General features: G+C 45.3%; 1 protein-coding gene across 2 annotated transcripts in view; it reads right to left on the bottom strand.

The window, feature by feature from the left end:
* Window positions 1-15,943, bottom strand: part of PTPN3 (protein tyrosine phosphatase non-receptor type 3) — a 148,292-nt gene that overhangs the window by 74,800 nt on the left and 57,549 nt on the right. For both annotated transcript variants that reach the window (XM_027034793.2, XM_027034794.2), the window contains exons 2-3: window positions 5,271-5,425; window positions 39-146 (exon numbers count right to left, since the gene is read on the bottom strand). In XM_027034793.2, coding sequence (XP_026890594.1) covers window positions 39-146; window positions 5,271-5,425 — 263 coding nt within the window. The remainder of the gene's footprint in view (window positions 1-38; window positions 147-5,270; window positions 5,426-15,943) is intronic.

Below are 15,943 nucleotides of genomic sequence, written 5' to 3'. Positions count from 1 at the left end.
ACAGAAATCCAGCGACGTCTTAAAGGGATGATACTTACAAGAGAGTCTACTGAATCATTGCCATGCTGCAAACCAAAATATTCCTTTTCGGTCACACCCAAGTGGTTGTATGCCATATCCAGAAGAACTTGACCGGTATCTTGTTTCTAAGAAAAAAAAAAAAAAACAAAAGGTCTAGTGGGCATATTTTTAAAATGAATGAAAAACCAATGGTTAAATATCTTTATTGTAGGCAAAAAGGAGTTAAAATATTTAGAGATTTTATGCACACTCGTATCTTGTAGTAAGAAATGCTTTAATAAATGTCACGTTAAGAAGTCACATGGTACGCATGGGAAGTAGGGCTCGAAGAAAAACCACATAAATATGATTTAAGACAGTAAATTGTCTGAGACTTCTTCCTTCCCCTTAGCAGAGATTCCCAAGTGATGTGTGAATTGGGAAACACAGATATCACGATGAGAGTAAACTCTCCATGACCTACCCATGGATTATCCACGGCAAAACGCTAATCCCACATCAGTTTTGTTGACCCCTCGGGAGCCACGGAAGCGTGTACAGGGAAGAAAACTACTAACAGCATGAGGAAGGTGGCTAAGAATAAGCAAATGCCATCCTAAACGCCCTCAAAGTGACTTGGCGTGTGTCACCCTGGGGGATCATCTGCCACTCTGCTCTCTGCCATCTGAAGTGAGAAGTCAGTGGGGACATTCAACTGCACTTTGCATCTATGGCAGGACTCAGCCACTGTCACCACTTGGTGTTTATGAAGCAGGCACAGTGCTGAGCATGGGGACCTAGCCAGTTAGTGTCCCAGAGAGGCCAGGCATAGAAGCAGTGACCGTAACATGGCGAGCCAAATGCTGTCGAGTGCCGTGACACCCTCAGGGCACAGAAAACACACAGAGGACGATACGAATGGTTAATTCAACCTGGGGCCAAGTGGAAGCTACTCCTGACCTGGGTCTGGGAGGGTGACAGGGCTGAGTACATTAAAAAAATTTTTTTTATTAACTTTTTTAATGTTTTATTTATTTGGGGGGGGGAGGGGCAGAGAGAGGGGGATGGAGGACCTGAAGCGGGCTCTGCGCTGACAGCAGTGAGCCTGATGTGGGGCTTGAACTCATGAACCGTGAGATTATGACCTGAGCCGAAGTTGGACGCTCAACAGACTGAGCCACCCAGGCGTCCTAAAGAGAAGGCATCTTAAACAGTGTGCCTGGCACAAAGGCACGGGGGTGGGAGACAGCATGGTGCCTCTGGGAAATCGCAAATTCTCCTTCAACAGGCAGACTTCTCAGGAATCCTTTGAACCAAACCATTCGACTTAAGGACACTGAGACTCAGAAATAGACTATAAAGAACAAGCAAAAAGACAGCTCCTTTTTTGAGTGCTAGAGAGAAGATCATGCACCTGGAAATTGACCACAGTGACCAGGAAGAGGAGAATTAGGTAGTCATCAGGCCCCCTCCTGCAGCCTCCTCTTTGGTGTGGTCTTATATTGTTTGGCCATAGTGTGGGAACATGAGACACACCCATTTCCTGCACACATTCCCCCCTTCCTGCCTGAGGGCCCTGCACCTGCTGCCTCTTTTACCCGGGACCGCTTCCATCACAAGGGAATCCTGACAGTGTGGAAAAGATGGCCCACCCAGTCCACATATTCCAAAATATGAGATACTGTCCCCCTCAATTAGGAGATACTCTCCTGGTGCATCAAAGACCTTGGTTTCCCTTAATTAAAAAAATTTTTTTTTAAATCTTTATTTGTTTTAGAGAGACAGAGCGCGAGCAGGGGAAGAACAGAGAGAGAGGGAGACACAGAATCTGAAGTAGGCTCCAGGCTCTGAGCTGTCAGCACAGAGCCTGACATAGGGCTCCAACTCACAAACCGTGAGATCATGACCTGAGCCGAAGTCGGACGCTTAACCGACTGAGCCACCCAGGCGCCCCGCCTTGTTAAAATTTTTATATAATTTTATATTATACTTAATAGATAAGTAACTATCAAATATCCACAATGAGCCAGATATGACATGACATGCACTGTTTATATATGATCTCGAATCTTTGTGGCTGTTCACAAAGTCATCACCAGCATCCCCTTTGCCGTGAGCAAACAGAGGTGCTGGGAGGCTCCAGGCTGTCAGCTGATGGACGGTCTGCCTGCCTGAGTATGGTGTGCTGGCTGCCAAAGGCTACATGTCCCCACAATGTTGCATCTCCCGTCTAGAGTGCAAAACTCACCCATTCTGGTATATTTTTCCCAACTTTCCCAGTTCCCAAAAGGAACTGAAACATAATAAAGGGCACATTTATAAAGAACAAGACTCCCAGCCCAGTCCCCTACTCCATCAGAGGCCATCTTTGCTATGCCAGGTCACTGTCCGTGACCAGCTTGCTCCCTGGGATGGGCTAAGAACAAGTGATGTATAGGCCAGCTTCCTGATGATGCCTGCTCCTGCCCATAAGGGGGTCTGGGCTCAAGAGTTGGTGCCAACGCTCCCTACAAGTAGAAGATCTAAAGTGACAGGGATTCTAAGCTGCCACCAGGCCCTCAGACTCAAGTTCAATGTGAGTCAGCTTTGACCGGACTGCTGGAAGCTTGAGGAAGCAACAATGGCAGCAGCATGATAAGGACAATGGTGTTCGTGTTCATAAGAACATGTTCTAGGATCATCGCTCTGGGCAGGCGCTTTCCTTATCCCTGTTTACAGGGCTCCTCACTCCCCCTTTAAAAAGTTCTGGCCTGGGATTCTCAGACACTGGCTCTTGCTCTCCTTCTCCCTCCTGGGACAGTCTGTCCCTGTCTCCTGTAGTGCCTATTTCTTGTCTCTCAAACCTTTCAACACGGACCCTTGTTCGTACCTTCTGTGTCCTTACTTCCCAGCTGACCTCACCCCGTTTTGTAGCCCCACATCTGCATCCCAGCCTTAATGCTTCCCTTAACCTTCTCACTTGTATATCTGACACCATCTCGATGTAGACGAGTACCAGGCACCTCAAACTCAACACGTCCTTGACAGAACTGGTTATCTCCACCCCCAAGCCTACCCTTCTTACAGCCTTTCCCATCTCTATCGACCCCAACTCCATCTTGCTAGTTTCCCAGGCCGACAACCCTGAGAGTCACCTTGAGGGCCTCTTTCCCATCCCAAATTCCATCTATTAGCAAATCCCACTGGCTCTGCCTTGAAAATAGTTTCACACTTGGTTTATTCTTAGCCACCTCCATACTACCAGCCTGTCCAACTCTCCTCCTCCTCCTCTCCCCTGGACTGTTATAATATCCTCTTAGTCCTTGCCTCCCCCCCTCCCCCCCCCCCCCCCCACCCAACAGTCTACTATTGACAGGGCATCCAGAGTCACACTTGAGTCACATCATGTAAGGTCTCTGCCCAGACCTACCAATGGTTTCTGCCTCCCTCAGAATAAAACCAGCACCCTCAGGATGACCTATAAGGCTCTACGCAGCACCCACCCCCCCCCAACCCAACACCTATCACCTCTGACCTCTCTTGCTACTCTCTCCCTTGTTCATTCCACTCCAGACACACTAGCTTCCATACTGCTCTGCAACTACACTGAGTGGGATCCTGCCTCAGGACCTTTGCACTGCTACTTCTTTTACCTCGAATGTGCATTCCCTCCAGAGAACAACATAGTTCTTTCCTTCATTTCTTTTAGATGAGGTCTTCTCTGGTCACTTCTATAGAATGATAACCCCAGAACTGCCCTGCTCTGGCACTACCTTCCTCATCCCGCTTTATTTTTCTTCTAAATACATACCACCTGACACAGTATACATTTATTTATGGTCCATTTCTTCACACTAGACGTAAGCTTTAAAAGGCCACATACTTGGCTGTTCTGTTCACTGCTGTATTCTTTATAACCAGCATGAAGCCTGACACATAGTAGGTGCCCAGTAAACATTTGATGAATAAACACTCACGTTCTTGTCAGAAAGAAGATAAACAGCAAAGGAATAGCTCCCAAACCAACAACAAAGGAGCCAGGCATGTACTGTCAATTTAGAGCATCTGGAAGAGGCATACGTGACCCTTTTAGAGAAACTGCCATGCTGTGACTTCCTGCAAACTGCCCTCCCCTCTTGTCTGCTCAGCCATCAAGGTCCATAGTGACCTGGGGTCAGCGGGAGGCAAACTTAGGGGTGGGGTGGAAGACCCAGGGGCCAGTTTTTGTTACCCTTTCAATTTCTGTGGCCTTCTATTACCCCTGGTTGTTCTCTTGTACCCAATCTTCCCTTTCCAACCCCTCTCCTTACACACTGGACTTTCCAGGTTGGGGCAGATGCTGGCAGCCAGTCCAGGACTGGGGTTGACCCCCTTAGGACCAGCCAGAGTATGGGAGAGACAGGCAGAGGTCATGGGCCTAAACGGTGACTGGGGGAGGGTGGGACGACAGCATGACTGCTACAGTTCAAGGATCTCACTGGTGGCCTGATACTGGAGGCCTCGTTTCCAGTCCTGCGTCTGTCATGAGCTTGAGGTGGGAGAAGCCAGGCTCTCCCTGAGCCCTGCCATTTATGAGGCACACATCTTACTACCGTCCAGATTGGACCCATGAACTCATACCATAATAAGCACCTGCTATGTGCCTGGTCCTGGACCGGGCCCAGGGGAGATGACACCATGCCTGTCCCCAGGAGCTCACAATTTAAAGAACATACAGCCTAGTAATTATAACGACTATTAACAAAATGTGACATGGGCTCTAATAAAGCAGACAGGGCACCATTATGGGAGAATGAGCTCAAGAAGCTGATGAAGATGGCACAGAACAGGTAACATTGAAGTGTCACTCAGTTCGTGTCACCAAGAAGTGGGGGCAAGGCACTCCAGGTGAACAAGAATGTGAGCAAAGTTTTTAGGGTTATTTCCAGGCCAATCTCAACATACAAGATCTGAGACCTCAAGCTTTCATTTAAAAACAGTTTTGAGGGGCGTCTGGGTGGCTCAGTCGGTTGAGCGTCCGACTTCGGCTCAGGTCATGATCTCGCCATCCGTGAGTTCGAGCCCCGTGTCGGGCTCTGTGCTGACAGCTCAGAGCCTGGAGCCTGTTTCAGATTCTGTGTCTCCCTCTCTCTGACCCTCCCCCATTCATGCTCTGTCTCTCTCTGTCTCAAAAATAAACGTTAAAAAAAATTTTTTTTAAATAAAAAATTTTGATATCTTGGCTTATAAAATGAAGAAACATTATGACTTAACAGCATTAATTCAGAAAAGATTAAATTTGGAGACCTTACATTGACTTTAAAAGTCTGTACCAAGCCATCTAAAAAGCGGATGCTGCAGACGACTTCAGATCGAGTTTTCTCTTTGGGTAATTCTGAGGTGCGTATGTTATTAATTCTTCCACCCAATGCACGTAACCGGGAGGTCATAACTGTCGTTGAATAACCTGTAACAAAAAGTACACTTGTTAGCTCTCTGACATGAAAATTACCTGCTACGTGTGGATGCACCTCACAGTCCACCTATCCCGTGTCTGCTTTGATCCTCATAAAACTGAAGACCTCAGACAAATGAGAACCAGATAACAGTGTTTCCATTCGACTTCTAAGCGGCTCTAAGCAAAATGTATTGCTCCGTTATAACATGTTAACAGAATTATATGGCTTATTTGTGTGTTTTATCTCCCTGGTCTAAACCTAATTTATATTTCCCAGGCTTTTAATTTTTTATGTTTAACTTTTTGTATATATTTGTGAACTCTACTATTTTTTTAAGGAACTAAATGTCATGTAAAAATGATTTAAAATATTAAGATACTTATTGGTCAATTAAACTACATTAAGTAACTTACAGTCATTAAAAGACACCATTTAGGGGCACCTGGGTGGCTCAGTTGGTTGGGTGTCCGACTTTGGCTCAGGTCATGATCTCAGGGCTCGTGAATTCAAGCCCCACGTCGGGCTCTGTGCTGACAGCTCAGAGCCTGGAGCCTGCTTTGGATTCTGTGTCTCCCTCTCTCTCTCTGCCCCCTCCCCCGCTCATGCTATTTCTCTCCCTCAAAAATAAATAAACATTTTTTTAGAGCTCTTGTAAATCAGTAAGAGAAAAAAACAAGCAATCTGGCAGGAAATGGGAACCACGTTCATTATCAAAGAAATGCGAATTAAAACCACAAAGTAATGGTACCACATACCCACCAGAATGGCTACAATGAAATCTAACAAAACCAAGTGCTAGCCAGGGTATGTGGCAACTGGAACTTTCAGGCACTGCTGGTAAGAATGAAAATTAGCGCAACTCTTTTGGAAAACGGTTTGGCAGAAGCTACTAGCACTGAACATATGCATATTCTGTGACATAATTCCACTCCTAGGCATATTCCCAACAGAAAAATGTAGATTTACCCACTAAAAGACATGCATGAGAATTTTTATAATAGCCCCAAACTGGAAAAGACTCAAATGCCCATCAACAGAGGGAAATTGTGGTATAGTCATACCATGCTTAACTGTACAGCAAAGGAAATAAGTGAACCACTGTGATGTGAAACACAAGTGAATTCCTCCGTTATGTTGAGCAAAAGCAGCCAGATACAACAGATTACCAACAACATGAATCCATTTGCATAAAGTTCAGAAACAGGCAAAACTGATCAACGCTAACAGAGCACAGAAGCGTAGTCACCCCTGTGGGAAGTGACCAGTGTCCAGAAGTGGACAGGAGACTTCTGGGATGCTTATAATAGTCTGTTGATCTGGGTACTGACCCTGGTGTGCACGCTTTGTGAGGCTTCATCAAGCTCTACACTTATTTGTGTACTTGTCTGTATGCTGCAATATCAAGTTCACTTAAAATAATACAGGGAGGAAGAGGGAGTTAGTTTAAAATCTGACTCTCTATTCAGGGAACGACAAGGAAAGAGGTCTTTCTAGTGAATGCAACTGTAGGGCAGTAGACTAAAAAAAGACTGAGGAAGTGTGCAGTGAGCACACGGTCACATCACGCAGGCAGGAAAGACAAGGGTCTAGGCCAGCTCCTCAGCTTAGGGAATGGCAGAGGTGTAAATCTGACAAGGTTGGAGGGAAGAACAGATAAAGGTGAAGGACTTAAGGGCAATTTAATGTTCTTTTTTGTTAATTCTCTGCAAACTTTCCAAGATGAGCTGGGCCTTTGCATGAGCTATTCCCTCTGCCTAGAAAGTTCTTTCTGTTCCTCTTCAGTCCTCAGTGCCCAGCACAAGCATCACTTCCTCAGCAAAGCCTTCCCTGGTGTCCATAACTACTATTTGTGTTAGAGGCTCTCCTGTGTGGTGCTCAGGACAATGCCACAGTTACAGCTGGTGACGTATTTAACACTGGCCTCTGCCACCAGAAGCTAAGCTTCACAAGGGTAGGGACCAGGTCTGGTTTTACTCACCGCATCTCCCAACACCTACCCAGCTCTGGGAGGCAGCCAAGAAATAGCTGAACAACAACTCAATGAGTAAAAGGAAAAATGAAATGAAAAATGAAGCCAAGACTAGCACCTGGAAAAACAGTGCTATCTGATAAGACAAACTTGGGTTGTGGGAGCAGGAAGGAGGATGGAACGAAGGTGGGGACATCCCCTAAACCAGGGTTCCCCACACTGTAAGCTGCACACAACAAGGGCAACCTAGAATGCAAGGAGGGCTGAGGGGGGCCCGGGAGTCTGCAATTCTCAGTCTCCCAGGTGACAGAGCCGCTGATCCGGGGTTCACACTGTGAGGAACAAGTCACGGATAACTGGAAAAGCAGCACTAAATGTCAGGCAGGGTCAGAAAGCAAGACTGGGGAATCAGCAGCAAGGAAGGGATGAGCACAAAGCAGACCGGCGCCTGAGAATCAAGCCTCAGGGGACCACTGGAGGCACAGCTTAGCGGCAGGAAGCAGAAACACAAAGTAGGTGAAGGCTCCAGGAGAGAAGGGTGCACTTGGTCCCTCTTCCTACAGCGGGAGCTCCAGACAAACCTCCATTCTTCTGTAGATAGGGACAGGCAATCTCAAATATTAATAAAACAAATTCCGGGGACCGGCAGTGGGAGAAAAAGTACTGTCACTTATAAAATTCCACCCACCCCACCACCTCCACCTTGCCCTTTCCAACAAAAATGTCATCAGAAGCAGGGATGCATTTTCTGAGTAATACCAAGAGTTATCAAAAGACAACAAACGTGTTCCATAATACTTTAACCACTTTGAATTTAAAATGTCAAATTTATTGTTTAGTCCTCGTCTAAGAATTTCAGGTGGGCTAGAATTTTTTTTTTTTTTTTTTTTTAAGATACAATAGAATCATTACAAGCATGATTCTAGTGGGAGGTGCACATCAGTATTACCTGGGGAGCTTTAAACAAAAAAACCAGGCCTGTCCTGGCCACACCCACAGACGGTGATTCAGCAACCTGGGGTGTGACAGAGTGACTTTCCCTTTGGGAAGCCCTCACAGGAAGGAGGCAGTCAATGGCCAGAGGAGAGAGTTTGCAGGGAACCTCAGGATGTGCTCCAGATGGTGTCAAACTTAAGAATACAGGTTCCTTGGAATCTGAGCCATTCACTGAGGGCGTCACACGGGAAACAGTGGGGTAGTTCCTCAGGGCAGCTAACACTAAGAGCTCATCACACCATGACTCTGGATGGAAAAAACCAAAAGTGATTTCACACAAGAGCCTCCAAATGAAAGTCAGATGGACAGACGTGCTAAGAGCAGGCACTAATTTTCAAACTGCTCCCGGCCCTCGCAGCTCCGTGCAGCTGGCACAAGGGTGGGTACCGGTGGGACTTATTAACTTGACCATGGTTAACAACGTTCCCCAGCATAGTCATGTAGCCAGCGACCCAGAAGAGATACTTCTTTCCTCTGCACATTGATCTCTGCTATATAAAAGGCCTTGAAACCTAACAATGTCACGAACAGGAATTTCATGAAAGTCGCAGATATATTCTCCCCACAATTGTTCCTAAAGCGTACCTTGAGAAGAGCAAGCCTCATGTTGAATAACCACATAATCGAGCCAGGCAGGGTTTTCAGAGTGTCTTGAAATTCTCTTAAACAATCCGGTCAAGACAATGGATGCTGACTGACTGCCCAGTTTCCGGAACCACAGCAATTGGGGAACCCGGGGTTTCTACGGCTTCCTTTATAAGCCTCTTCATTCTAAACAAAGCCACAACCTCACCAGGAACACACTGGCCTCCCTAACCACAAGTGGCTACAGCTGCAGCTGATGTATTCTATAATATGGAAGCCTTATTTGCTCTATTTTCAAAATCAAAACCAATCAGTTGTGGCTTCAGTATCTGTTCTGCACAACAGAGGTTCCACTGTGACTATAGATTTTATCAGACTGTACCTGCAAGACATACAGGAAGACTCAACATCTCCCTTAGTGTACAGCGGGGGCCCAGTGCACACCATGAGTGTGAGTTAACACCTGGAGGGACATAGACTAGGTACTCAATAAAAGGCATTGTATTAACACTGCTAAACTTCTTTTGTTTAATGTATTTTTTAAATATTTATTTTTGAGAGAGAGAGTGTGTGTGTGTGAGCAGGGGAGGGGAAGAGAGAGAGAGGGAGACACAAAATCCAAAGCAGGCTCCAGGCTCTGAGCTGTCAGTGGGGCTCCAACTCACGACCCTCGACATCATGACCTGGGCCAGAGTTGGACGCTTAACTGAGTCACCCAGATGCCCAACAATACTGTGCTTCTAATGCCATCAGGTGCTGCCTAGAATCTGGATTTTGTAGCCAACCCTGATTTCAAATGCCTTCTATAAATGTTCTGTTTCTTAAAATTTTATTTCAACAGAGACAGCCTGTGAGGTTAAGAGATAGATAGGTGACATACCTTTGAGCTGCTCTATAAACACAGGTCCCAGAATCAGGGGGCATATTGCGTGGGATGCGGCAATTTGTGGCATGTGGGACACCAGAGCCCTTGTGGGTGGGGTTGGGTGACAAGTCTTCAACCACTATCCTTTCTGGGCTCCCTGTCTGCCCTGGAGCTGGGGACAGGGAAGAGGTGATGCTTTATTTCCTAAGGGTCTACATGCTGACCCAGGGAACTCTGTTCTTTTACAAGCACATGAACCACAGACAGAAGGGAGAGGACTATACTTTTCTCCATTAGAGAAAGTCAGAAAGAACTCCATTTTGGTCATTTTATTTTTTTACGTTTATTTATTTTGAGAGAGAGAGCAAGACAGGGGCAGAGAGAGAGGGAGAGAGAGAGAGAATCCCAACTAGGCTCCACACTGTCAGCACACAGCCTGACACGGGGTTCGAGCCCATGAACCGTGAGCTCATGACCTGAGCCGAAATCAAGAGTCCCACCTTTAAATGACTGAGCCACCCAGGTACCCCCATTTTAGTCATTTTAAAAGAAAATGTTGAGGTTATTTCATACCCTTGTTTCCCAAAATGAGAACTTAGACCTCTAACTCAAGAGTGCAAGTTTCAGTTAAAAGAAAAAAAAGCAGTTCTGATTTATTAACACCTAATTTGTGAGTAAACACTACAAATGAACCACAGGTGGCTCAATAAAGGAATCAGCCTGGCTAATCATCACGCCGACCTAGGCCAATGCTACCACCTAGTGGCCATCAGAGGAAAACACGGCACCTCCTACCCTATGACTTTCTACTTCCTGGAGAGAAACAGGCACAGCCTTGCTCCCTTTTCTTACCACAGTTCAACTCAAAAAATCTCTCACAGTACAGAAGGCCTTCTTTGTAGCCCAATTCCCTCCTTTTCCCTAATTCTTCTTCCCCAGTGAAGTCAGGAGAGGTTTTTGTGGGGGTGGGAGGTAGGGGTGGGGAGGATATTGATGAGCCCCAACAGATGCCTCATCGGCTAGAGAGGGACGTCTCTAACATGGAAAATAAACACTCATGTAAAATCAGCCATGCTAGAGAGATGACTCATCAAATACCAATATTGCTTTCTCCACCTTTCCATTGTAAATACACGGCACTCGGGCTTCATTACGGGTTAACCAAGTCTTCAGGGGGCAAATGCCCATCACACATGACTTTATTGCATATGGACAGGAAAACACAAACACAGGATAGCTTCTGGCTCTAGGCTGTTTTATGGCCAGGTTTACGTGTTCCTTAAACTTCTCTGAAGTGGGGTATTCCCTTCTAAAGATTTATAAACATCTGGATGGGGATTTATTTATTAAGCTCTAGATTAAGATCGGATCAAACTGTAAGAATGTATGCTTAGTAATTAAGCTGCGAACAAAAAAACAATGATTAAAATGAGACTTTTAAACCAAAGACTTAAATAAAACTTTAATGTGCTTGATTTAATCATCTAGGGAGCTTGTTAAAATAGATTCCTGGCACCACCTACAGAATCTATGGTTTAGTAGGGACGGAAGAAACTGCATTTTAAAAGTTAATTTTTTCCAACTTATAGAAAAGTTGCAAGAAAAACAGAACTCCCATATACCCCCATTGGCCAGGATTTAATTAACTTTCTGTCATATATGCTTTCTCTCCTACACACCCCCACACCTTATGCTTTTTACTGAACACTTGGAAGGTGTAGATATTATGCCCCTTTACCTCTGAATATTTAGCATGTCTCTCAATGACAAGGACATTTCAAGCCACAGTACAATTATTGTACTGGGCAATTTAACACTGATAAAAGCACTTATATAATATACAGCCCATATTAAAGTTTTGCACACTGTTCCAATGATGTCCTTTATTTCTTTCCTCCTGATCCAGGATCCAAACCAGGACCTTGCCATTGCTTTAATTGTCAGACTGAAGTTGCATGTTTAATAAGCATCCCCAGGGGACTCAGACACAGCAGGTCTGAGCACCATGCAGTGGAAAATACTCAACCAGATGATCCCAGGGTTCGTTTCGGTTTTGACTGTATGTGACTACAGCCAAGGGCTTGGTTAGGTCAGCACTCTACATCAGTTTTCCTACATTACAAATCACTTTGCAGAGCTAAAAGGAGTTTCTCTGTAGCTTAGCAGCTGTCCCCTTACTTAGTCTGGGGAAGCACTTCCTAAGACATTGTTAAAGTAGCACAGACTTTCCAGTCTATATGTCAGTGCTGGGATTAGCACTGTTGTCATAACAGAGGAAGAAAGCAACACAAAAATAATGTTAGTTCAAAAAGGGTTCTATCACTTGATATTATGTAACCAGATGTCTTGGCTTGTTCACCCAAATTAGTTCACATCTTTCACAGACAGTGATTCCTAATGATTCGTAATATCCAAGTTATAAAAAAGACAGCAGGGTCTTCTGTAATGTACTTTTGCAGAAATGAGGGGCAGTCAACTACAATCGTGGTAAGGAAGGAAACAGACAAAAGGAAGAGAGACATGTACATTTTGTGATTAGGCTTTTCAAAAGTTATTAATGAAACTCAGCCCAACCAGATAGTGATTTTAGTTCTCATTTGTAAGATATTCACATATTTAAAAAAAACACTTCTTAAAAATTTTTTTTTAGTGTTTATTATTTTTGAGAGAGAGAGAGAGAGAGACAGAGTGCAAGCAAGGGAGGGGCAGAGAGAGAGAGAGGGAGACACAGAATCTGAAGCAGGCTCCAGGCTCTGAGCTGCCAGCACAGAGACGGATGTGGGGCTTGAACCCACAGACTGTTGAGATCACGACCTGAGCCGAAGTCGGATGCTTAACCACCCAGGAGCCCCCCCAAAAACACTACTGTATGTACTATTTTACTTTATTAATTCTAAATTATGTGCATCTGATAAAATTGCAATGGGGCACTTGGGTGGTTCAGGTGGTTAAGTGTCCGACTCTTAGTTTTGGCCCAGGTCATGGGTTCATCTCATGGTTCATGAGTTTGAGCCCCTGCATCAGGCTCTGCACTGTCAGCAAGGAGCCTGCTTGGGATTCTCCCTCTCCCTCTCTCTCCCTCTCTCTCTCTCTCTCTCTCTCTCCCTCTCCCTCCCTCCCTCCCTCCCCCTCTCTCTCTGCCCTTCCCCCACTCACTCTGTCTCTCTCTCTCAAAAAAAAATTACCATACAACTGATACATGAAACTGAATTTTCCTCATGACTATTTTCCGTACATTTATCAATACCGCTTTCTGGCAATTACTCCTCCCCCCCTTCGTACTTGCCTTTTTAATATCCAAAGTACTACACTGCCTAAATACAAAGATAAATATATGGGCTTCTTTTAAAAACTAGTTTATAATGTAAACAATCACTATACACATTTCTAAATTAGAAAGAAATCTATTAAGGATGGCATTTTTATATTGCTAATTCAGTGTTACAGCCAATGCCCTGATTTTTCAGCACAGAGGCTCAGGACAAATTAATTTTTAAACAGCATTTTTAAAGCTTAACGGCTGTCAATGAAAATAATAATTGCAGCTGACAATGGAAGTATTAGTACACAAGACTGGTTTTTAATTTGGGCATGCAGATATAAAAGTATTTAATATCTTATTTAGAAGAAAAGATGCTTCTGTGAGCACATTTATGAAAGTTTCTAACTCTCGCATTTCACATTATTTGCCACCACATGGGAGAAAAGGCTCATACAAGTCCCTTCAATAGCACAGCTCACTACTCAAATTATCCTGCAATTATTAATCTGAACACTCCAGACGTACAGTCTTGGGATCAAATCATTTGTTCCAAAGCTCCTGTAATTTGTTCAGGGAGTGGATCACCAACTAGGGCCCCCAGGAAGCAGGGTGGGGTAATTTGTAGGATTCGTTCTCAGACAGAGACCCGTAATTAGCGCCCTCCTTCTCCTACAACTTCAAAATGCCAAATAGTTTTCTTATTATGGAGTCAGGGTTTATTTATAGGCTCAACACCATGACACTGGCAAAACTAACAAAATAAGAAAGTTACACTTGATACTGGGAGATAACAAGAAGTAGATTCAGGCTATCTGAAGGGCAAGATGAAGAACTCTGTGGGGGCTGTGGACGGTTTCGGGAAAGAGGTAATGTTGCTATAAAGAGAAGCCAACCTCTTAACGTTCCATGAGCGAAGTTTTCAGGGTGGCGATGAGAAGCTAAGGAACTGAACGCACCAGCTGCCCCTAAGCGATGAGAACACTCACGTTACACTCATTACCCTTGTTGGGTCTATTACATGAAGTCACTGCCCAAACCCCACCTTTTTCTTGAAGCCTCACAAATCGTAAGTGCACAGCTCTCAAGAGAAGCCTGGCAGGAGCCCCCTCGTGCCCCCATCCAAACAGGACTTCCCCCAGAGGGGACTACTCTTCTAACTTTTAACACCAACTTCATGAGATTTTTTTTTTAAAGTCAACTCTACTCCCAACATGGGGTTCAAACTTACAACCCTAAGATCAAGATCTATGAGCTCTATTGACCGAGCCAGACAGGTTCCCCTCTTCCTGTGATTTTTTAAATTTATTTTTGAGAGAGAGAGAGAGGGAGTGTGAGCAGGGGGAGTGGCAGAGACAGACAGGGAGACACCAAATCTGAAGCAGGCCCCAGGTTCTGAGCTGTTGGCACAGAGCCTGATGTGGGGCTCGAACTCATGGACCATGAGATCATGACCTGAGCTGAAGTCAGACGCTTACCCGACTGAGCCACCCAGGCACCCCATCATGAGATTTTTTTTAAGTGAGTTTTTTTTTTTTTTAATGTTTAGGAAAGGTTATCACAGTGCAGTGCTAAACTGCACCCCTGCCCCAAATTTCCCAGGACTCTGCTCTCCCAGGGCTGTGAGTAGCACACATGTGGATGCTTCTGGTATCTGTGCAGTACGGGCTGCAGAGAAATGAGAAGCATGGGATGTGGTCTCCCCCCAGGTGAGGCTCTGAACAGTGTCTAGTGAACCTCTCCCATTAAGATGCCACCTCAGTGGACCCAGAACCTTCAGAGGTCAGCAAGCCTGCCTCCTGGGAAGGAACTCCAGGCCTTGGAATGATGGAACCAAACCATGCGGAGGAAAAGGACTCCAGGACTTCCTACAGACAAGCTGTCCCTATATCCTCCCTACAACTGGCCAAAGTCCCACACTGGACTAGGACTACATTGCACAGACCCTTAATCGTGCTTATAATTACTCTTAACCTTTAGTACTACTTTGGCAAAGGAGTTCTGGACCATTTACTCAATACTCATTTACTGGGCACCTGCTCTATGTCAGGCCGGATGCATATAAGTACCTGGCGTTTCAAGATCTAAGGGAGATGAACACCCAGGGTGCCAGAGAAACAGGAGGAGGGGTCCCGACCTGACTGGGGTGGGCAGTGGGACCAGGTCACAAAGGTGTCACAGGGGAACCTTGCAGGATAAAAGGAAGTCAACTAGGTAGAAGGGGCTTCCAACATGGCAGTGCATATACAAAAGTCAGGAGGGGAAACACATTTTAGGAAATGCAAGGAGAGAGATTTGGCAGGAGTGTCTCAAGCATAACTGGTATCCTAGAGATATCTCAGGGAGAAGATTTGGTGCTTCAAAAATCCAAGCAGCTGTCACACATGATATGGCGTGAGGCTGTAGGAAGGTCAGCAGCAATGGAATCAATCGCATGTGGGTTGGAACTCCAGCTTAACCACTTAGTTGCTGCGTGAACTTAGCAATCACTCACCTTTTTCCTTACCTACAAAAGGGGGATTTTCTATGCCTTTCAAGGTTTTAAGCACCGAGTATGTCTGAAACTAACTGGCACCTAGCAGGGTCCAATCAATGGTACTTATGACTACTGTCTTTAGGCTGGTCTGTTTAGACCCCAAGGGTTCAAATGGGTGAAGGACAAAAGAAACAGATTTCTCTTTAACAGAGGGAAGAGCTTTTGAATAGTCAAGGCTGCACAAATATGAGAGGGACTGTGTCAGGAGAGAGGGAGTTCCCTGTCACTAGAGGTGATCAAGCAGAGAAGGCGGATAAGACCTTTGGTGAGAAGGTCACAGAGGGCAGACCAGCCCTGGAGGAGGTGGGATGGGTGT

Source organism: Acinonyx jubatus, chromosome D4 (genome assembly GCF_027475565.1).
Source record: "Acinonyx jubatus isolate Ajub_Pintada_27869175 chromosome D4, VMU_Ajub_asm_v1.0, whole genome shotgun sequence".
Taxonomy (NCBI): Eukaryota; Metazoa; Chordata; class Mammalia; order Carnivora; family Felidae; genus Acinonyx; species Acinonyx jubatus.
This window is presented reverse-complemented; position numbering and strand designations above follow the sequence as displayed.